The sequence below is a fragment of the Neofelis nebulosa genome, chromosome 5, assembly GCF_028018385.1.
Source record: "Neofelis nebulosa isolate mNeoNeb1 chromosome 5, mNeoNeb1.pri, whole genome shotgun sequence".
NCBI classification, from domain to species: Eukaryota; Metazoa; Chordata; class Mammalia; order Carnivora; family Felidae; genus Neofelis; species Neofelis nebulosa.
In genome coordinates this window covers 2,554,090-2,578,069 of record NC_080786.1, presented here as the reverse complement: position 1 = coordinate 2,578,069, position 23,980 = coordinate 2,554,090, and the positions used below count along the sequence as shown (strand labels likewise).

The following is a 23,980-nucleotide window of genomic DNA, read 5'->3' as shown; positions in this document are numbered from 1 at the left end:
TAATATATAGAACATGCAAAATATGGGTTAATTAACTATTAATGTCACCAGTAAGGCTTCCAGTCAACAGTAGGTTATGAGTAGTTATGTCTGAGTCCAAAGTTACACTCAGATCTCTGCATGGGGGAGGGAGGGTCAGCACCCCATGCTGTGCAAGGGTCAACGCTACTTAAGTCCTCTACCCCTGTCCCAAAGTACTTGGAAACGATGTAAATACAAAATTCTCTGCAAGTCAGCTGAAAACTAAACACCATGGACTAAAGCACTGATTAACAGAAGTCACCTGAAAGACGTGACTCCTCAAGTGGCAAAAGCCTATATAACCATTTTGAATATATTTATCACTAAAGAAAGAAGTGAATCAATGAGGAGAAAGAGGTGAAGGCATTGTAAACGGAGAATTAACACTGTCAAACAGCTGACTTTGGCCAAAAAACTTTAGTGTTCCATACCCATTGATAAAATGCCATCTCTTACTGGAAGATGGATACAGTGGGTTTATAAAACATTTGATGGCCTAACCTCCTCAGCCTGATTCTACATTTACCAAGAAATCTAATCTTTCATAGAAAAGAAATCATTAATTATGAAGAGTCTGAACAGTTTGTGTGACAGTAATTTCTCACAGTATATCAATACTGTATCATGGTCACATGAGTTTCATTAGTGTGCATTTATACACCCTTAAGGCATGTATGAATTCATTCTCCCTCCATCAGAACTCCTCTTGAAGTTGAAAGGCAGGCCCTCGGCCACAGTAAATTCATCAAGATGGTGAGTATTACCCTACGAAACCCAACAAAAGAAAGCAACCAGTCCTTATCCCCACTGGACACCAAGGCGTAGAGCAGTTTTTACTTGAAAAACAAATCTCTTAAAACATACCTCATCTAGGATTTCTCTATTTCTTTGTAGTAGTTCAGGTAGCTCTTTGATCAATTGATCAACAGTCTGGATGCCTCCCTGTTCAATCACAGATGTGGATTTAGTCAATATAGACTGAGGTACAGTATCTCCAGACACATCTTCAATTGCTGCTGGAAGATTAAGGGAAGCTAACACCCTGAAAAAATGAGATACTGTGTCATCTTGAGGTCTAAACCATCTTTAAAGCATTAATCTCCTCGTTAAAAAAAAAAAAATTAAAAAAGGGGCACCTGGGTGGCTCAGTCGGTTGAGCGTCCGACTTCGGCTTAGGTCATGATCTCGCAATCTGTGAGTTCGAGCCCCGCATCGGGGTCTGTGCTGACAACTCAGAGCCTGGAGCCCCCTTCAGATTCTGTGTCTCCCTCTCTCTCTGCCCCTCCCCCACTCATGCTCGCTCGCGCTCTCTCTCTCTCTCTCTCTCTCTCTCTCTCAAAAATAAACATTAAAAAAAATTTTTTTAACATTAATCTCCTGTATATCCTAATCAATAGCAATGGAGTTCACACCCCAAAATAACTGACAACCCTCATCAATGGAAAAATAAAGCAAAGATACAGGACTAAAAAAATGAAATCAGTGATTGATAAAATTAAAACAAAATTGTTAAAGAATTAAGATCACAGTTCAGAATTAAAAGCCAAAAAGTAAGAAATATACATTAAAAAACATGAGCTACCTTGAGCTCAAGCTCAAACTTAACTACTTTTAGTCTAAGAAATTAAAAATCAAAAATTCTATCTTAAAAAATACAAACTTTTACCATACTTCTGGTTGTTATACTGTCACTGGCGAGTCAGAAATAATACACAAAATAGTTGTAATTTCATGTCATCTAAGCAGAACGTCAAGACTACAAAATTGATCTAGGTATTAATCACAGAATCTTCATCTGTTCTCAGTTTTGTAGCACAGTATCAAGTATTATTTCATTTACATAACGGAGGGGTTATTAAGGTAAACTTATGTTTTCTTTCTAGAAAAAGAAAAGTCAGGTCAAAATCCATGCATCCATCAAAATTAAAAACCTGAAAAATTAAACTAACTAGGAAAAAAAAATTCTCAATTACATATACCTGACAAAGGACTTGCTCTAAAATATACTAAGAACAAGAAAAACTCGATTTTAACAAACGAGCATAAAATATCAACAGATACGTTACAAAAGACAGATGAATGGCTAGTAAGCACACAAAGAGTTACTCAACATCATTAGTAATCACAGGAATGTAAACTGAACCACAATTAGATTCTGCTACACACATACTAAAATGGCTAAAACTATTAAAAAGACTGACAATCCAAAGTGCTGCCACGGATGCAGAGTTCCCAAAAAGTGCAGGCGGGAATATGAACTGGAGCCACCACGCTGGAAAACAATCTGGCTGTTCTGCATGAAGTTAGGCTTACAGCAACCGAACGATTCAGCAACTGTAATCCTAGGTATTTACCCGAAGGAAATAAAACCTGTCCACACAAAGGTTTGCACATCCATGCTCACAGCACGTGAAATGTCCACCAACAGGCAAATGTAGAATAGACTGCTATTTAACCATAAAATGAAATGCTGCTCACTAATAAAAAGGACCAAACTGATACATACCACACAGATGAATCTCAGAAACATTACGCAAAGTGAAAGAAGCCGAACACATTTTGAGTACACGCTATGTGCGCTGAACATACCGCAAGGGTTCCATCCATACATACTGTGGCAACACCCTAACGTGTTGTATACCGTAATGTACATGTAATGCACACGCTATAATGTTTCTATGAACCTGTGTAAAAAGTGACACCAACCTAGGGTGACAGGGAGCAGATGAGCAGTGGCCAAGGGCCAGGGGAAGAAGGACTGAAGTGGCACAAAGCAACTGTTCAGGGTGATGTAAATGTTCTCTATCTTGATCACGGTGGTGGTGGTTACATGGTGTTAAGTTGATCAGAAAGAACTGAACCATACACTTCAAGTGGGTCTATTTGTTGTACGTCATTGAAAATTATACTGAAGACACTTTAAAAGCCAATGAATTATTTTGTTACTCTTCAATCCACCATTAACAAAAATTAGTTCAGAATACTGAACCATGTACCATGCTATCTATCTTAACTCACAAGTTCGTTTCTACTTCTCATTTCCCTCAAATAAGTATCTCCTACCATGTAAACGAGTGGTCAAAAACTCTCACTTGTTTCAGTAATCGAATTTCTTCCAAGTCTATTTCCTAGGACTTAACAGATATAGCATCTACCCAAAGTGCATAGGAATGTGTATTTGCTACTTCACGCAGCCTTGACATTCAGTTCCAAGCTCAGAAAACCAAACGTTCATAAACTATTTAGTTAGGGTAACAATCAAACAGAAAACATTAGAACTTTACAGATATATTTATGAAAGTTAAAGCTGTACCTACCCATTTGCCAAAGTGGTGGCTTCTCTCATTTGAGCAATTGATCTGTTAACTAAGTCAGCTTTCCTCTGATTATAGGCGGCCAACGACTGCTGCACTGACACAGGAACCATATTTTCAAACAAATCTAAAATGAGCAATGTGAATTTCAACAAAATTTCAAGACACAAAGTCCATCTGTAAAGTGAATGCTCATATTCCCTTTCCTATAGTCACATAAAAAGTCTACAAATATTTAAAAATCAAAACTAAATCACTACTGAAAGTACAACGATGGAGAGAATTTTTAGAGCACTATATTCATAAACAATGAGAGCTTTTTCTTTGAACTTAATTTTCTTAACGTTTCAAGATGTGTTTTGTCATTGACTTCTTTGCTGAAGAAGATCTACACTCTTTATTAGTTGATTATACTGATTAAGCAGTCCACATTGCCTGGGTTTAATTTCCAGCTCCTTCCACCACTTTCTAGCTCTGCAACATTGGGCAAATTATTCAAGCACTCTGTGCGTCAATATCCTCATCACTCAAAGGGGGATAACAATAGTACCCATCTCATGAGACTACCGTGAGAATATTAATTATGAGCTAGTTATCTGTACTTAAGAGTCCCTGGCACGTGGTAAACACATCTTGTTTGCTAAACAGAAATAAATAAAATAATCAGCCTTTCCCAATAACGTACAATACTATCCTTGGGATCTCAGCTAGAAACTACTATACATTGAATACATCTACAAAATCCAAGGATATTGTAACATTTATCCCATACAACCATGACTCTGTAAGTTTATACATTTAAAGTCATGTTTATGAATGTTTATTTTTAATAGCAGACTCCTAAATAATATAACAAATGTTAAAATGACAAATGCTTAAAGTCTCAATCATTACTCAAATGTAGTTTCAAATTTTCTGACTGCATGGTTTATTACCATTTACTTTCCATCTTGAATTTTCACTATAGATACAACACTTCATTTTTATTCTCATATTCATCTTGAACATGAATGCAAATCATATTCAAAACATACAATAGCAGTTATGTGATTTTCGCTACCAAAAACAACAGATTAAACTGGGGAAAAGATGAGTAAGATTTAAGCGTATCTGAGTACTTGACATACCAGTGAATTTCTGGCTGATGGGGACACTGACTGGGGTAGATTTCACAAGTGTGGCTTTGCCAATTGGGTCCAGATCTTTAAGGTCCGGAACTCGATCATGATAGATGAAGTCATTATCCTTCTTTGCTGCAGAAAGGGCACGGCTGATTTTGTCAGAAAAGTCTTTCACATTGACATATTCATCATAGCGAGATGCCACTGTTTTAATCAATTCTGCTGCGTGCTAAAAAAAAAAAAAAAAAAAAAAAAAAAAAGTTAAAAAAAGTTTTGTTTTTCTCAAACAATGATCTAAGCAATGGTTTTTAAAAAATTTCTTTGAGTGGGGCGCCTGGGTGGCGCAGTCGGTTAAGCGTCCGACTTCAGCCAGGTCACGATCTCGCGGTCCGTGAGTTCGAGCCCCGCGTCGGGCTCTGGGCTGATGGCTCGGAGCCTGGAGCCTGTTTCCGATTCTGTGTCTCCCTCTCTCTCTGCCCCTCCCCCGTTCATGCTCTGTCTCTCTCTGTCCCAAAAATAAATAAAAAACGTTGGGGAAAAAAAAAAATTTTTAAAAAAAAAAATTTCTTTGAGGACATGCATTTCCAGCAATGTGGTCAACAGAATAACCTAGAAATTATCCCATCCCAAAATTCCAAAATATCAAAAATGAAGAATAAACATAGTAGGCATCCGTCCCAACACATGCGTGAATTACCAAGAAAGTAAAAAAAAAAAAAAAAAAATCCAGTAAGTATAGTAAAAGTGAGGCCAGTAAGTATAAACCAACATTGAGGAAGGCTGGCTGTCGAGAATTTCTACAACCCAAAGGACTAGCAATTAAAACATCTTACAAGCTTCATGAAGACCTGAAACAGGGGTCTTAAAACAAACACATCTCCATCTACGGAAACATTCGTCTCACTGCCCCACGTGGAGGCAGGAACCTCAAATGTCTACTCCAACAGTGAAAGGCTGGGTCAGAAAAAAGGCTGTTGACAAGAAGTCAACAAAGAAGCATGTTACCTCAGCATTGACAGGAACGTATTTTTTTAGGGGCGCCTGGATGGCTCAGTCGGTTAAGTACCCAACTTCAGCTCAGGTCATGATCTCACAGTTTGTGAGTTCAAGCCCTGCATCGGGCTGTTTGCTGTCAGCACAGAGCCCACTTCAGATCCTCTGTCCTCCTCTCTCTGCCCCTCCCCCATTTGTGCAGTCTCTCTCAAAATAAATAAACTTAAAAAAAAAAAAAAGGAATAGAGTTTTTTAAAAAGGTCTACTCTCGGGGCGCCTGGGTGGCGCAGTCGGTTAAGCATCTGACTTCAGCCAGGTCACGATCTCGCGGTCCGTGAGTTCGAGCCCCGCGTCAGGCTCTGGGCTGATGGCTCGGAGCCTGGAGCCTGTTTCCGATTCTGTGTCTCCCTCTCTCTCTGCCCCTCCCCCGTTCATGCTCTGTCTCTCTCTGTCCCAAAAATAAATTAAAAAAAAAAAAAATGTTAAAAAAAAAAAAAAAAAAAAAAAAAAAAAAGGTCTACTCTCAGGCACCTGGTGGCTCAGTTGGTTAAAGCATCTGACTTCTTGATTTCAGCTAAGGTAATGATCTTACGGTTCATGACACTGAGCCCCGTGTCGGGCTCTGCACTCACAGTGCAGAGCCTGCTTGAGATTTTCTCTCTCCCTCTCTCTCTGCCCCTCCCCCGCTCACACTCTTTCTCTAAATAAACATTTAAAAACAAAAATAAAAGGTCTACCTTCATAATTCATAAGATGAACATATGCCTCACATAAATTTAGAGCTTAAATTACATTACTTAGGTAGTTTCAGATATAATAACAGCAGATAACAGAGGCAATGAAGCCAAAGGCATCATCAGGGATAAATTCAGTGCTTAATGCTTGAGATCTGCCACTCTGCCAGAAAGACCTAAAACTTCTTAAATTTTGCATTTAACAAGACTCTATGTATATAAACAGTTACAATGAGAAATTGATAAATTTACCCCTCATCAGAGGGGAAGATTTTAACACTCCTGTCTCAGCATGACAGACCAAGTAAACAAAAAAACTGTAAGATTATAGAAGATGTGAATAACATAATTAATGAGTTTGACCTACCAGACATTCAGAACCCTGGACACCACAACTACAGAATATAAAGTATTCTCAGGCATATAAAGAACATCTATAGAGAGTAACCACAGGAGAGAAAGCAAATATGAAACAGCAAAGTTATAGAAATACAAGAATGGTTTAAGAAAATCTATTTATGTATTATCCAAATAATAGATTTAAATTTTTAAAAATCAAATTATTTCCACAGATACTGAAAAGCATTTGATAATATTCAATATTCATCACTGATCTTTTTGAAAATCTTAGTAAAATCAAAATAGATATCCAATTCATTAACATGATAAAATCTCAACCCCCAAACCTGCTAACATACTTAGCAGAAAATATAACATTCCTGTAGCCAAAATGAAACAGTATCATCAACAACCTTAGAATGTGTCAAAACATCTAGCTAAAAAAAATGAAATTAAGAGGTATAAAGAAGGTATAAAGAAAAGGAAAAAAAGATCATCTACAGATGATGTTTTATACACCAGGAAAACCTAAAAAAAGTCAACTGAACTATTCTAAATACGAGGTAGCTCACATGCAAAATCAACAGAGCAAAACAAAAGCTACATCTTTAGTTATACTAGGAGATGAGAAAGGGCACAAATTTAAATCGCTTTTCAAATGTGATTTGTAAATATGTGGTCAAACACTCCCCTCAAATAGCAAAGTTGGTACTAGAATGATAAGAAACACCAAGTACACTGGGGAAAAAAAGGGACTGCTAAGGGCCCACCCCCATGAGTGAAAAGGACTTGAAGCAAATTTGAAAACAATGAAACGGAATAAGGAAACAAGTGCCAACAGATGATAAAGGCAAAGCCAACTGGTCCTCGTCAGCCACCAAGAGGTCGCAGGAAAAATGGAGTGCTGAGAGGCCTCATCCCGAGAGGGAACTGCTGAGAGCAAGAGGCAGGTTAGTCGAGGGCAGGGAGGCCGGGGGAAGCAGATAGGAGGAGTGAAACCAGGGAAAAAGAAGAAAGGGGGCAAGCACTCCAACAGGTCCGCAAAATAACAGACTCTCAGAGCGGACACGGCACCTCGCAGAGGAAAGGCCGTGAGGGATTCAGGGAAACACAGGTACGGAGGAAGAGTCCTTCCTCAAGCAGGCTAGGCTTTGAGAGCCAAAGAAGTGAAGCCGAGGAGGGAGCCCCGACACAAAGAGGCTCAGAACGCTACCACACGACCGGAGGGGGGCATGCCCCCACTCAGGAGCCTCTTGCGGCTCCTCTACTAAAATCAATCTCATCCAAACACAAGTAACGGAAAAGGCATCCCATCTGCTTCAACTCAAAGAAACCAGAAGGAAAAGGATGAAAATGAGCATGTAACTTTCCAATAGGTAATGAAAATTCACCAAGGAAATATTGTCACAAAGCAGATGAAAACAGCATGCTGAAAAAGCTAAAAGAAACTAAAAACTTAAGCATATAATCATAGTATCAAAAGAACACAAAACGCGAACAGAGGACCAGATGGCCTAGACAACAGCAGGTGATAGCAGACAGCAAGAGAAATGTGGAACAGGAACTGACAGAACTCAGGCAAGAAAGTGAAGAAAAACTCAAAATCATTTTTAAAAAGATTGAAATATGGGGGCGCCTGGGTGGCTCAGTCCGTTGAGCGTCTGACTTCCTCTCAGGTCATGATCTCACAGTTTGTGAATTCGAGCCCCATGTCGGGCTCTGCGCTGACAGCTCAGAGCCTGGAGCCTGCTTCAGATTCTGTCTGTCTGTCTGTCTGTCTGTCTATCTGTCTCTCTCTCTCTCTCTGCCCCTCCCCCACTCACACACTCTCCTTCAAAAATAAACATTAAAAAAATGTTTAATAAAAAATATAAAAAGATTGAATATTTACACAAGTAACAAAAAAGGGGTAACAGACATCATGTAAGAAGCACACAACTCAATATGGCAGGCAAGGAGAGGGAGGTGGTTACCAACTAAAGATTGGTAAGACACAGCCGCCAGATGCCACGTGAGGACCTTGTTCTGCACAGACCAGCTGTGAAAGAACACTACAGAAAACGTCTTGGAAAACTAAACTAGGTTTCAGTAATATTACATTACTAGTATTAATTATTAATCAGTATTAACTTTGCCAGGTGGGCAGACATTATAGTTTTAGGGCTTTTTTTTAAGTCTTATCTATCAGAGATATGACTTGGTTTTGTTTTTTTTTTTTAATTTTTAATTTTGATTTTTTTTCTCTTTTGTTTCCTTCTCTTCACTCTTTTCCCTTCTTTTTCTTTCTACCCTCCTCTTGTTTTTTCTTCCCTTTGGAATCTAGCTCATAGTTTCTGATTTGATTTTTGGTCAATTCTTATTCTGCTTGTTTGATCAGGCATTTAAATCTATTCTTTATATACCTTTTCTTTTTTAAATTTTTTTTAATGTTTTTATTTATTTTTGAAGGAGAGAGAGACAGAGCATGAGTGGGGGAGGAGCAGAGAGAGAAGGAGACACAGAGTTCAAAGCAGGCTCCAGGCTCTAAGCTGTCAGCACAGAGCCCGATCCCGTGAGATCGTGACCTGAACCAAAGCCGGACGCGCAACCGACTGAGACACCCAGACGCCCCCTTTCATTTTATATTTTATATCTCCTTCCTATTTTCTTCTCTCTCTGGATTAAGCCTTATAGTTTCTTTGATTCTCTGCCTGGTGTTTTTTTTTTTTTCACCCCTTTCATTTCTTTGTACAGGCTAAGGTTCCCCCGCCTTCACTTTATTTTCCTTTTGTCCAGGGTTGCTTCAACGGACAAAGCCACACACACCTGGTGGAAGGTCCGAACAATCCACCACTAAAGCAGTGGGACAGAACAGCCAAAGATGCAGCAACAGAGTGCAGGCAACACAGTCAAAAGACACCTTCTGAAGTGCCAGGCCCTGCACAGCGTATGACCCCTTTTAAAATATGGTAGTACTCACAACAGGTGCAGGACACTTAACAAGCAATTAAAACCCGTAAAAGACAGAAGCCTAGCCAAAGAGATGAAACGGAAAAATTCTCCTCAAAAGAAAATCCAGGAAGAAATGACAGCCAGAGAACCGCTCAAAACAACATATCTGAACAAGAATTTAGATTAATAGTCTTAAGACTAATAGCTGGGCTTGAAAAAAGCATGGAAGACAGCAGAGAATCTATTGCTGCAGAGAGCAAAGATCTAAGGTATTGTCACAATAAATGAAGAAATGCTACAAATTAGGTGCAAAATAAACTAGATGCAGTGACAGCAAGCACGGAAGAAGCAGAGGAGAGAATGTGTAAAATAGAAAATAAAATTATGAAAAATGATAAAGCTGGGAAAAAAGAGGGAAAAGAAATTACTAGATCACAAGAGGAGAATTAGAGACCTAAGTGACTCAAGGAAACGAAATAATATCTGTATCCTAAGAGTTCCAGAAGAAGAAGAAGAGAGAGAAAAGGGCAGAAGGTTTATTTGAACCAATTATAGCTGAGAACTTCCCTAATCTGGGGAAGGAAACAGACATCCAACTCCAAGAGGCACAGAGAACTCCCCTCAAAATCAAAATCAGACCGACACCGTGACATATTATAATGAAACTGGCCAAATACAAAGATAAAGAGAGAATTCTGAAAGCAGCTCGGGACAAACGGGCCTTAACCTACAAGGGGAGACACATAAGCATAGTAGCAGACTTGTCCACTGAAACCTAGCAGGCCAGAAGGGAGTGGCAGGAAATAGTCAATGTGCTGAACAGGAAAAATATGCAGCCCAGAATCCTTTATTCGGCAAGGCTGTCACTGAGAATAAGAAAGATAAAGGCTTTCCAAGACAAACAAAAACCAAAGGAATTCATGACCACTAAACCAGCCCTGCAGGAGATCCTAAGGGGGACTCTGTGAGTGGAAAGCAGCAAAGACTACAAAGGACCAGAGACATCACCACAAGCATGAAACCTACAGGTAACACAATGGCACTAAATCCGTATCTTTCAATAACAACACTGAATGTGAACAGACTAAATGCCCCAAACAAAAGACACAGGGTATCAGAATGGATAAAAAAAACAAGATCCATGTACATGCTGCCTACAAAAGATTCATTTTAGACCGGAGGATACCTGCAGACTGAAAGTGAGGAGACGGATGTCAAAAGAAAGCTGGAGCAGCCACACCTATGTCAGACAAACTGGATTTTATTTTTTTTTTAATTTTTTAATGTTATTTGTTCATTTTTGAGAGAGAGAGAGAGAGAGAGAGAGCACACAAGCAGGGGAGGGGCAGAGAGAGGGGGAGACACAGAATTTGAAGCCAGCTCCAGGCTCTGAGCTGTCAGCACAGAGCCCGACATGGGGCTTGAACTCACGAACGGTGAGATCATGACCTGAGCTGAAAGTCAGAGGCTTAACTGACTGAGCCACTCAGGCGCCCCTGATCAAACTAGATTTTAAAACAAAGACTGTAGCAAGAGATGAAGAAGGGCATTATGTCATAATTAAGGGGTTAATCCATCAAGAAGAGCCAATAATTGTAAATATTTATGCCCCCAATGTGAAGGCACCCAAATATATCAAGTAATCGCAAACATAAACATATTGATGATAATACTGTAGTTGTAGGTGACTTCAATACTCCCCTTAAAACAATGGACAGATGATCTAAGCAGAAAATAAATAAGGAGACAATGGCTCTGAATGACACACTGGACCAGACAGACTCAACAGATACATTCAGAACTTTTCATCACAAAGCAGCAGAATACACATTCCTCTTGAGCGTACAGAGAACATTCCCCAAAAGTGATCACACACTAGGTCACAAACAGCCCTCAGCAAAAATAAAAGGACTGAGATCATACCATGCATACTTTGAGATCACAACACTACAAAAGTTGAAATCAACCACAAGAAAAAATTGGGAAAGGCCCCAAATACATGGAGGTTAAAGAGCATCCTACTAAAGAATGAATGAGTCAACCAGAAATTAAAGAAGAATTTTAAAAATACATGGAAGCAAATGAAAATGAAAACAGGACAGTCCAAACCCTTTGGGATCCAGCAAAGGCAGTCCTAAGAGGAAAATACACTGTAATCCAGGCCTATCTCAAGAAGCAAGAAAGGTTCCAACTGCACAACCTAACCTTACACCTAAAGGAGCTAGAAATACAGCAGCAAAGAAAGCCCAAAGCCAGCAGAAGAAGAGAAATAATAAAGATTAGAGCAGAGATTAACCATATAGAATTTAAAAAAACAGCAGAACAGATTAGTGAACCTAAGAGCTGGTTTCTTGAAAGAATAAACAAAATTCGTAAACTCCTAGCCAGACTTCTCAAAAAGAAAAAGAGAGAGGACCCAAATAGATAAAATCATGAATGAAAAAGATCACAACCAACACCACAGAAATACAAACAGAATTTTGTATTTTATTTTTTTTTCTTTTTTAAATTTTTTTTAACGTTTATTTATTTTTGAGACAGAGAGAGACAGAGCATGAACGGGGGAGGGGCAGAGAGAGAGGGAGACACAGAATCTGAAACAGGCTCCAGGCTCTGAGCTGTCAGCACAGAGCCCGACGCGGGGCTCGAACTCACGGGACCGCGAGATCGTGACCTGAGCCGAAGTCGGACGCTTAACCGACTGAGCCACCCAGGCGCCCCCAGAATTTTGTATTTTAGAGAATACTATGAAAATTATATGCCAACAAACTGGACAATCTGGAAGAAATGGACAAATTCCTAGATACCCACACACTACCAAAACTCAAAAGGAAAGACATAGAAAATTTGAACAGACCCATAACCAGTGAAGAAATTCAATCAGTTATCAAAAATCTCTCAACAAATAAGAGTCCTGGGCCAGATGGCTTCCCAGGGAAATTCTACCAGACATTTAAAGCAGAGTTAATACCTACTCTTCTCAAGCTGTTCCAAAAAATAGAAATGGAAGGAAAGCTTCCAGACTCATTCTATGAAGCCAGCAGTACCTTGATTCCAAAACCAGACAAAGACCCCACTAAAAAGGAAAATTACAGACCCTGATGAACATGGATGCAAATATTCTCAACAAGATACTAGCAAATTAAATTCAACAGTACATTAAAAGAGTTATTCACCATGATCAAGTGGAATTCATTCCCAGGCTGCCAGGGCTGGTTCAATATTCGCAAATCAATCAACATGGTTCCATATTCACAAATCCCAAAATTTGTATGGAATCACACAAGACCCCAAATAGCCCAAGTAATGTTGAAAAAGAAAACCAAAGCTGAAGGCGTTACAATCCTAGACTTCAGCCTGTATTACAAAGCTGCAATCATCAAGACAGTCTGGCACAAAAACAGACACACAGACCAATGGAATAGAATAGAGAACCCAGAAACGGACCCACAAACATATGGCCAACGAATCTTTGACAAAGCAGGAAAGAGCATCCGATGGAAAAAAAAATAGTCTCTTCAGCACGTGGTGCTGGCAGAACTGGAAAGCAACACGCAGAAGAATGAAACGGGACCACTTACACTATACACAAAAATAAACTCAAAATGGATAAAAGACCTAAATGTGAGATAGAAAACCATCAAAATCCTACAGGAGAAAACAGGCAGCAACTTCTTTGACCTCAGCCACAGCAATTTCTTATTTGACATGTTTCTGGAAGCTGGGAAATAAAAGCAAAATTGAACTACTGGGACGTCCTCAAGATAAAAAGCTTATGCACAGCAAAGGAAACAATCGATGAAACTAAAATGCAACCAATGGAATGGGAGAAGATATTTGCAAATGACATATCTAATAAATGGTATCAAAAAATCTATTAAAAACTTACCAAACTCAACACCTGAAAAACAAATAACCCAATGAAGAAATGGGCAAAAGACATGAATAGATACTTTTCCAAAGAAGACATCCAGATGACAGACAGACACATGAAAACATGCTTAACATCGCTATCATCAGGGAAATATAAATTAAAATCACACAGAGATACCACCTCACACCAGCCAGAGTGGCTAAAATTAACAACTCAGGAAACAACAGATGTTGGCGAGGATGTGGAGAAAGGGGAACCCTCTAAGCTCTGTTGGTGGGAATGCAAACTGGTGCAGCCACTCTGAAAAAGTGTTGAGATTCCTCAAAAAATTAAAAATAGAATTACCCTATGAACCAGCAATAGCACTACTGGGAATTTATCCAAAGGATACAGGAGTGCTGATTTGTAGGGGCATATATATCCCAATGTTTATAGCAGCGCTTTCAACAATAGCCAAATATGGAAAGAGTCCATATGTCCATCATAACTGTTAGAAGTCATACACACATACACACACACACACACACACACACACACACACAAATGGAATACCACTCAGCGATGAAAAAGAGTGAAATCTTGCCATTTGCAACAATGTGGATGAAACTGGAGGGTATTATGCTAAATGAAATAAGTCAGTCAAAGAAAGATCTATGATTTCACTCATAGGTGGAATTTGAGAAACTTAACAAAAGACCATAGGGGAAGGGAAGGAAAGATAAGTTACAGACAGCGAGGCAAACCAGAAGAAACTCTTAAATACACAAAACAAACTGAGGGTTGATGGGGGTGAGGAAAATGGGTGATGGGCATTGAGGAGGGCACTTGTTGGGATGAGCACTGGGTGTCTATGTAACTGATGAATCAAGGAATCTACTTCTGAAGACATGACTAGTCTGTATGTTAGCTAACTTGACAATAAAATTTTAAATGATAATATATAAACAGAAGAGAAATAAAAAACAACCATGAGTAACAGAAGACTCATGCTTAGGTTCAACAATTGTTACCAATTTGCCATATTTGCTTTACCATTTTCACATGGGAGGGGGCTTTTTTGCAGAATCATTTGGAACTGAAGTTCAGACACCATGAGCCTTCATCCCCAAATACTTCAGCACATATCTCCTGGTAAGAACAATCTCCTTAAAACCTACAAACTACTGTCACAACTAAGAAAAAACAATACTTTTGCAAAACCAGTCTCACCATCTTACTTGGTCCCTCATTAATGAATTAAATAAATCGGACACACATCCATTCTATTGAGACACATTTTTGTATCCATATATCTGTACGCCTTTTTCAAAGCCATACTTTGTCAGTGTTAGGGATTCCACCAAGATGATCAAGTATACAGGCTTCTGTAGCCAAATAAAGGGCACTATCCTGGTAGGGCATCTCATGAGCCCTACACGCCCAGCCACAATTTGTCTTGGCCCCAGATGTAAATTCCAAGCAACAGTCTTAACTTTGCTGTTATTTTATCTGCTGTGTTGTATTTCCCTGACATTTCCAATGTTTTTTTTTTTCCCCACTGCTCACAGCAATGACTGAAAAGCTGGTTTCTCGGTAGGACCATGTAATGATCTTTATCAGGTTCATGGGGTACTTTGAGCCATAGACTACAGAGATTAGGGTTTCTTGGTCATCTTTTTTTTTTTGTCTATTTGTTCTGTTTGCCTATTTCTGAGTTCAAATCAAGCAACAACAACAACAAAATCTCAGGCCTAGAAAGAGGCACGGCCCTTTTGTGCTAACTTCTGACCTATGACTAACGCTATAAAACTGAAGCTACAAACGCTTACGCGTCTGTAACTGGAAAAAGTCTTTATCTCTCACTGCTCAAGGTTGAAACAGTTTCCTTTTTCCACACGGGACTTTAAATATCAAAATTTCAAAAAGAACTCTTACGTGACTGGTTTAATAGACAGAGACACTAAGTAAGAGACACTAAGACACTATTACTTGAAACTAATAGTCCTAGAATTCTAGAAAATAAAGAAACTAAATTTCTAATACCTTAAATTTGCTAGACTGAAAAAAAATCCTTCCCATGGAAACCCCTTTTTCAGAAGCATTTTTATGTAAGAATCTAAGCTACCGTAATCAAAGTGAACTCTGGACAAATGAGATATGTTTGAATACCTGTGTTTTATTAAAAAAAATATATATGCTTTTCAAAAAATAAATAAAAAGTATGCCTTTCTTTGATTTCGTCCGTTGTGAAGTGTAAGCACACATTTTCTTTTTTACAAGACTTGGGGTTCTTCTCTCATAAAAAGACAAATTAATCTGAACTTCCCAAATAATACTTGCAGAGTATCTTCTAATATCCAGGCCATATTTAAAATTCCCTAACAGTCCTCTCCCTACCCTCTGCTTACCAATACTCAAAATACAAACGACTCCTATAAACAGCCCTTGCCCCTCTCATGAAATTGACCCAGGTTCACAGCAGGTTTCTGACAACCTCAATGCTGAGAGGATGGACAGCACACTCTTCTGAGAGTGCACAGAAGGCACTCTGCTGTTTACAGGATCTATTCACATATACAGTTGACCCTGTGCAATGCAGGGGTTAGTGGCCCCAACACCCTCCCCCACAATGGAAAATCTGCTACAACTCTGGGCTCCCCCAGAGCTTAATTACTATCAGCCTACTGTTGACCAGAAGTCTTATCTGTAAAATAAACAAATAACATATATTTTGTACGTTACATGCTTTTTATGCTGTATTCTTATAATAAAGTCAGCTAGAGAAAAGAAAATGCTAAAATCACGGAGAAGAGATGATAGATTTACAGTTCTATAAAAAATCTGTGTATAAGTGGATCCACACAGTTTAAACCAGGGCTGTTCAAGGGTCAGCTGTATTACAATGTCGTCCCCAAGCGGTGGAACTGCATATCCCAATTCAGACAAAGGGTATGCCACAAGTTAAGCAGCTTGGTAATTAATTTAGACTATTTTATATTAAAACAGGGAGGAGCACCTGGGTGGCTCAGTCGGTTAAGCATCTGACTCTTGATTTCAGGTCAGGTCATAATCTCACAGTTCGTGGGATCGAGGCCCGCATCGGGCTCTGTGCTGACAGTGCGTATCCTGCTTGGGATTCTCTTCCTCCCTCTCTCTCTGTCCCTCCCCTGCTCGCATGTGTGCTCACACGCTCTCTCTCAAAATAGATAAATATTTAAAAAATGGATAAATAAGAGAACTGAATGAAAATCTTACATAATTTTTTCGATACAACATAAGACTTCAAAAAGCACCCAGCACGTAAAACTTAAGGATAAAAACAATCACTTTTCTCTGCTGATAGGGGCAATGAGTAGAAAAGGTTTTTATGAACAAACCTGGGAATCTCACTAAGGAAAAAAAGAGAGAGCCAAGTTACTCAAGTATTTATTTCCAAGAAACTCACCTGTAACCTTGCAATCTCTTCTCCAAATTTCTTCTGCTGTTTTGCCAGGATAGACTGGTGGTACTCAGCATTGGCCTGCATGATACAGTGCTTTGCAGCCAAGACAGGGAACACCTCCTGGAAATAAAAATACTGACCAGGGGAGAGTCCAACCACACAAACCACCACAGACAACACGGGATGCAGGAAGAAAAAGGAAAAGGAGACAGAAATTAGAAATCACCCCATTAATGGTTTAGAGACAGGTTAGTCATTAGGTGTAAACAGAGAAGACAACATGATTTTGCAGGAACTGAAGTCAACGAATTCAATTTTTTTCTTCCAATTAAAATTAAGGGGTTTTGTTTTTGGGTTTTTTTGCACTGTTAAGTGAAGCCAATTTAAGTTTTTATAAGGTCTTCAATCAAGCCATGAAGTCAACATTTTGTTTACAAAGAAGAAAGGAAAGCATGCATTAGGAAGAGAAGGAGAACAGACATTCACAGAGGAATACCAAGCACGAGGCTTTAGAAGCTTTCTTAGGAGTCCTTACCCAGCCCTTAGAGTTAACTAAACCACCATTACTCACATATACTAATGAAAATGCTCTATAGCTGACTGTTTCATCGTGTTTTTAAAAGACAAAAGACAGTAAATTAAGTTCCCACTTAAATTCATATCTAAGAGACTTTTTAATAAAGATGATTTCTAGCCATAGAGAGACTATTTAGTATAAACACTAACATTTCAGATTACATACTCAGAAACACATAGCAAACAAACACACTAAGTTAATATCTAATACGATAAAGTGTTATTTTGCCCTAATTTGTTTTGAAGAAGATTCCAGTCAAAATTCATTTTAAAAGATCCAAACATATGAACCAAGAAGCACTTATATCGGAAGGTGCTCTTCCAAAACGGCAAATCGCAGCCTGCAACCTCACTGTCTTTAGGAGTACGTGCCACAGGAAATCCAAGACTTAAACTAGGCAATCGCTGTCCAGACAAAAATAGGAAAGAATCAAACACTGAATTACCGCCTGGTAGGCTTTCCTGTCTCCCAGGGAGTCACTTCCTAGCTTCCTGGATCACTACTTGCAGATATTCCAGTTTTACAACTAGAATATGAAGATACCTTATGAGCTTTATTAGTCAAACGGCAAAAAGACATCTAAATCTCAAACTGTACTCAGGCCAGTTCTCAAGGTAAGGCTGGAGCAGCTTGGTGTTTTAACCGGAGATTCTCCAGGAATACCAGGAATGCTGCAGAGGGAGTTTCCAAGTCTTTGAAGGTGCCATTCTTCTCTCGGTGACACGACTGAACTAATGGCCCAACGGGATGCTACGGGACACTGTGCAGCTGAACGTGAAGTCTTTCGGATGAAAACAAGGTGAGAGAAGATCCCAAGGCTCTTTTCAGGAGTAACAGTATTAACATCCAAGAGTCCTGGGCAACTTTCTAGCAACCTCTTGGTGTATTTTAAATCTCCAGCAATTCCCTCACATCAATCCCTAATTCTCTGACTAAACTAGTGTGTGCCGTTGATGTATTTATGCTTTTTTACTTCACCACGAAACTGTCTGCAATTTCATAATTTACAAGGCTTCCTGAATGACTTATAAATCAATAAATTCAGGGCGCCCGGCTGGCTCAGTCAGAAGAGCACGCGACTCTTCATCTCAGGGTCGTGAGTTCCAGCCCCATGGTGGGTGTAGAGATGACTTAAATAAACTTTAAAACAATAAAATAAGTCAATAAATTCTCCTAGAAAAGATCATGTAACAAAAACCATATGCTATTATCATACAGACAAAACGAATTACCTGAACGTTTCTGAAAGAGTAGTTGAAACGCACTACGTTTCCCTCAATCTGTAAGTTTCCTTTTAAATCATTCTGAGTTTACGCGTCAGTCTGATCATATGCTTTGCGTTTGACCGTCACTGACTAGTCTTTTCAAATGCCACTTCAGAAAAGCTTACAGTAAAACAATTAATATTTTCTCTGATATGCGGCAGCAGGTAGGCGGTTGTTTTCCTTAGCTGTACAACAGCAGCCCAATTTTCTATCTCTGTTGGCAAAACTTAATTCTAAGCAAAATCCTGGACGAATCTGCTTTCTTTTCCTTTTGTCTTTATGTCTGTTTTGTGCTTTAAGACTCATCTTTAAGAAAACAGGACAATAATTAAAAGTGCAAATACTCAACATGCACGCGTATCCATGCTTGTAGCAGATGAATCAGAATCACACAGTGCCTTGATGTGACAAAGTTACTGGAGGCAGAGGCTCAAAAATTTCCAGAAAGAAGTTCGGAAAAACAAGTTTAGTAAAGAGTAGAGACAAAGGCATCCCTTAAATACAAAAGAATTTTTCATGCTTCTTAAATAAAAAATTATTTCTACCAACATATTCTTCAAATGCCTCTCCTAAAACTTCAAGTTTTTTTATAAAACATAATTCGCAACGTTTTTCTTCTATACAAAAACCTCTAAGTATTTCCACATGCAAAATAACCAAGTATTTGCAAAAACAATAACTGACCTTGGGAAGAGTATCTTTGTACTGACACTGTTTAAAAGCATCACCAAAGTAATCTGCGGCCTGATTAGCCAATTTGGCTATGATGGCATCTTTCATTTTATCTGGAATAAAATAGGACATTGGCCACTGTAATTAAAAAATATATATAAAATAATCCGACACATCATAACTTAGTATGAACTCTGAGATCACAAGTTTGTACGCTTGTCTTCCTATTTTAAAAGCTGATCGCTTCTCTTCACATGCAACAAAATAGAGAAAAAACCGGAATTACCTCTTGTGGCTTTTAAAAAAAAGACTTCTTGGGCCTGTGCCAGCATAATAAGACTGAGGGTCCCAACAGTATCTGGAGACAGGTCCACCGTAGGCTCTCGACTTAAGGCAGATAAAACCGTCTCTTTAATATGTAAAAAGGCACCACTAGCAAACTAGAGGGGGAGAAAAAGAACTTCTTTAAAATCTATGTAAACTCAGCAAGACTTAACTTTCTACTGTTACACACAAATCATTTCAAATGTTAATTCAGTTGAACAGTTACTATATTTAAATTTTTATATCGTTACAGATCTAAAACATATGACCTACAAACAATAAGGGTATTTTTCCAAAATACTATACAGGAACAGATTTAACTAAGATTAAGAGTAAACCGCAGCAAAACATACAGCAACTTCATGGGACAAATTAAACTTATTTTTAGATATATTTCCCCAAGACTAATATGAGAATAGAGGTCGGGATGAAATATTATTAAGGAGCTTTTAGTACCGAAATGATCTTGCTTTGGTCCCAAACAATTCCATCTGTCCCACAATTAAACACGCCGTACTTAGGGGAAACCTCAAATAGCACAGGTGATCTGAGGAACAGCATGTACTATCCATTGATAATGATTTCTTTTTTTTTTTTTTTTTTTTTTTTTAATTTATTTTTGGGACACAGAGAGACAGAGCATGAACGGGGGAGGGGCAGAGAGAGAGGGAGACACAGAATCGGAAACAGGCTCCAGGCTCCGAGCCATCAGCCCAGAGCCTGATGCGGGGCTCGAACTCACAGACCGCGAGATCGTGACCTGGCTGAAGTCGGACGCCTAACCGACTGCGCCACCCAGGCGCCCCCATTGATAATGATTTCTATTTGGCTTTCAAAGGTCCCTGGTGAAGTGATCCCCATCAGATTTTTTTTATTCCGAAATATATTTTGCTGAGGTTCACCCAAAATAACTGCTTTTATGGAACACATGATCCTGGGAAAAAGAAAGAAATCCGTCTGGGATTAGAAGATGTGGGTTATACGGAGGAGCTGCGTCGAGATTACTGAAGATTGTGTGTTAGAGTGAACACCGTGTTTTCTGCAGTCACGAGGTATCATGAAACTGGAGTATCTGCACGGAGCGACGAGCCGACCTTGCTTAAATGCACCGAGAGAATCACAGACCGGAACGGCAAGGGACCCATCCTCTGTCCCAAACGTGGAACGAGAGGCCGGCAAAGGTCATTGAAGAACACGGCCAAGGGTACACAGCTTCCTGGTGGCAAACAGCCTAGACAAGCCTAAGTCTTCTGGTATCACCACCCCCTTTCCACCACACTAGGTGACCTGCTGTGAATCGCAAGGGCGACTCACAGAATGGAATTTATCATCACATGCCAATTAGCTGAGTTACAGTTAACAGAAAAGTTGACTTCATTTTCACATTTTAAAATATTGGCCCTTTAGAGGCTCAAAAAGAAAAGTATGTCTGTCATCCATGCCCATTGAAAACTGCGCGGCAAGCCACAATTTGGAGCGTTGTTTGCTTAAAATGCATCTTCCTCTCACTTTCTTAGAAGAGCAATCTTAATCTCACTTGTAAACTGAAACAACAGGAAAAATCAGACTCCACCTCTGGGACAAGCAAATTCCACAGCCATGGAAGACAGGAAGCACCTTTGGAATTCCATAAAATTTGGAATCAGAACCTGAAACCTCAACGGACCACTTTATTAACACGCTGGCCTTTGAGTGTCCTTGTGTGTCAAATGGGGCGGCATTACACATACAACACGCATCACGAGGTTCATCTGAGAGTCAAATACTGTATGTGAGCACATCTGTAAATTGTAACACAATCTAAAGCATGAACTAGATCATTCGACAGCAATCATTTATTCTTTACGTTAAAAGAAAAAGAAAAGCTGAGTAAATAATACACTGCCACCAAATAATACGCCGTATTAGTGACAGTACCCAAAATCTAAATTTAGCTAGCTTGAGAACATGACATATCTGACCACATTTAAATATGCCCTCTCCACAAGCCAGAGTTAGAAGTTTCTTACTAAGAGGCCTTAACTTTTGTGACAATGGTAAAATATTAGCTGTGTCTCTTAAGAAAAAATATATTTAAATAACGTACATCTGACCCTTGAACAACAGAGGTTTGAACTGCGCAGATCCACTTATACATGGATTTTTTTTTCAATAAATACAGCACAGTACTGTAAAAGTATTTTCTCTTACATATTTACTGTAAGAATACAATATATAATACATAAAACGTACACAATACAGGTTTTTTTAATTTTTTAAGTGTATTTATTCTGAGAGAGAGAGAGAGAAAAAGTGTGAGCAGGGGAGGGGCAGAGACAGAGAGAGAGAGAGAGAGAGAGAGAGAGAGAGAGAGAGAGAATCCCAAGCAGGCTCCATGCTGTCAGCACAGAGCCCAACACGGGGCCTGATCTCACGAACCTTGAGATCATGACCTGAGCCAAAATCACGAGTTAGATGCTTAACCGACTGAGCCACCCAGGCGTCCACAGACAATACATGTTATTAAACTGTTTATGTTATCAGTAAGGCATCCAGTCAACAGTGGGCTATTAGTAGTTACGTTCCAGGGGAGTCAAATGTTACAGTGTATTTTTGACTATGCAAGGGGTCACCACCCCTAACCCCCACGCTGTTCAAGGGTCAACTGTACAAAATTTTTTAATGAGATCAATTATTTAAAAGGGACTTAACCAAGAACTTCATCTCAAACATTCAATCATTTATTCTCCCAACATTTATTGAGCCTTTATTATGTGCCAGGCACTGTCCTAGGTGCTAGGTATACAACAGTGAGGAAAAACAGAGCTGGTCTATAGGTAAATAGTTAAGGGATTTCAAAAGTGTGAATCAATTCATTAAAAAGTACATTACTTTTCTTTTTTTTTTTTTTTTTTTAATTTTTTTTTCAACGTTTTTTATTTATTTTTGGGACACAGAGACAGAGCATGAACGGGGGAGGGGCAGAGAGAGAGGGAGACACAGAATCGGAAACAGGCTCCAGGCTCTGAGCCATCAGCCCAGAGCCTGACGCGGGGCTCGAACTCACGGACCGTGAGATCGTGACCTGGCTGAAGTCGGACGCTTAACCGACTGCGCCACCCAGGCGCCCCAAAAAGTACATTACTTTTCAAGAACGTATCTGTGTATAAAGAGACATCTATAAGCCTAAGTACAAGTTATTTGCAATTTAATCCAAGTTAGTGTTGATTATGTGGTTACTGTTCTGCATACCTGGTAATGCTTAGCAGCGACTTTCAATCCTTCATCATTATCCAGGTTCTGTTCTGCTGCAATCTGGCTAGCTAATGCTGCGCAATTGAATAACACACAGCTCTTTTCATATCCTAAGCTTGCAAGAGCTGTAAAAAATTAAGAAGGAAAAATTTATCAGATTATTTTCTCTAAAGGAAATAAATGTTTCAAAGATAATTACTATGAAATCTCTCCCACCGGCTCTCACAAAAACAAGTTTCCAGACCTGTTTTCTCACCCATAATAGTACCCATATTTCCAGTGCTGCCTGGCCAGGCAGCAATTTATTTATTTCCACAACGATAATCCCATCATCTAAAATTCAAAAGATGAAAGAGTTATTCTTCCCTTTCCTTTCCGTCCACAATGCTACTAGGTTCCAAATGAAAAGTCATTCTCATGTCAATTCTCACTTAAAGTCAAATAAATTGTTTTCCCATCACCTCTCAAAATTTTACAGAAGACTGGTGTGTGTGTGTGTGTGTGTGTGTGTGTGTGTGTGTGTGTGTGTACACACATATATCTTCTCACCACATTCAAGCCAGTAAGTCAGTCCTTCCCTATGACAAACCTAACCCAAGGCAGGCACCTCCAAGTCTCACACCCTTATCCCGATACATCCATCAGAAGGCTAGATTGTGCAAGTAGTTAAAATACAGCTCTGATCAGGAAACCACACACCTCACATCCACTGGGACAGCTACTATCAGGAACAGAAACAACCAAAAATAACAACTGTTGGCAAGCATGTGGAGAAACCGGAACCACTGGGAGCTGTTGGTGGGAAGGTGAAACACTGCAGTCCTGTGGAAAACAGTATGGCAGTTCCTCAAACACTCAGAAATAAAACTCCCACTGGATCCAGCAATTCCACTTCTGGGTATATTCCAAAAAGAACTGAGAGCAGTCACAAAAAGGTATTTACACACCCACGTTCGTAGCCAAAAGGTGGGAGAAACCCAAGCGTCCACTGATGGGTAAACACGTAATGGAGTATCATTCGGCCTCAAAAAGGACGGACTTCCTGTCACATGCTACGCCACGGACGAACCCGAAGGGCATGGTGCTAAGTGAAATAAATACGCAGATCTCAAAAGGCAAATTGAGGCATGCCTCACTTTACTGTGCTTCACTCTATTGAA

At 39.3% G+C, this 23,980-nt stretch overlaps 1 protein-coding gene across 2 annotated transcripts in view; it reads right to left on the bottom strand.

The window, feature by feature from the left end:
- Positions 1-23,980, bottom strand: part of PDCD6IP (programmed cell death 6 interacting protein) — a 76,549-nt gene that overhangs the window by 30,840 nt on the left and 21,729 nt on the right. The window contains exons 4-10 of one of the 2 annotated variants that reach the window (XM_058729298.1): positions 22,818-22,945; positions 19,549-19,702; positions 19,275-19,375; positions 16,752-16,883; positions 4,463-4,685; positions 3,339-3,462; positions 886-1,063 (exon numbers count right to left, since the gene is read on the bottom strand). In XM_058729298.1, coding sequence (XP_058585281.1) covers positions 886-1,063; positions 3,339-3,462; positions 4,463-4,685; positions 16,752-16,883; positions 19,275-19,375; positions 19,549-19,702; positions 22,818-22,945 — 1,040 coding nt within the window. The remainder of the gene's footprint in view (positions 1-885; positions 1,064-3,338; positions 3,463-4,462; positions 4,686-16,751; positions 16,884-19,274; positions 19,376-19,548; positions 19,703-22,817; positions 22,946-23,980) is intronic. The other variant, XM_058729299.1, reaches the window with a different exon arrangement.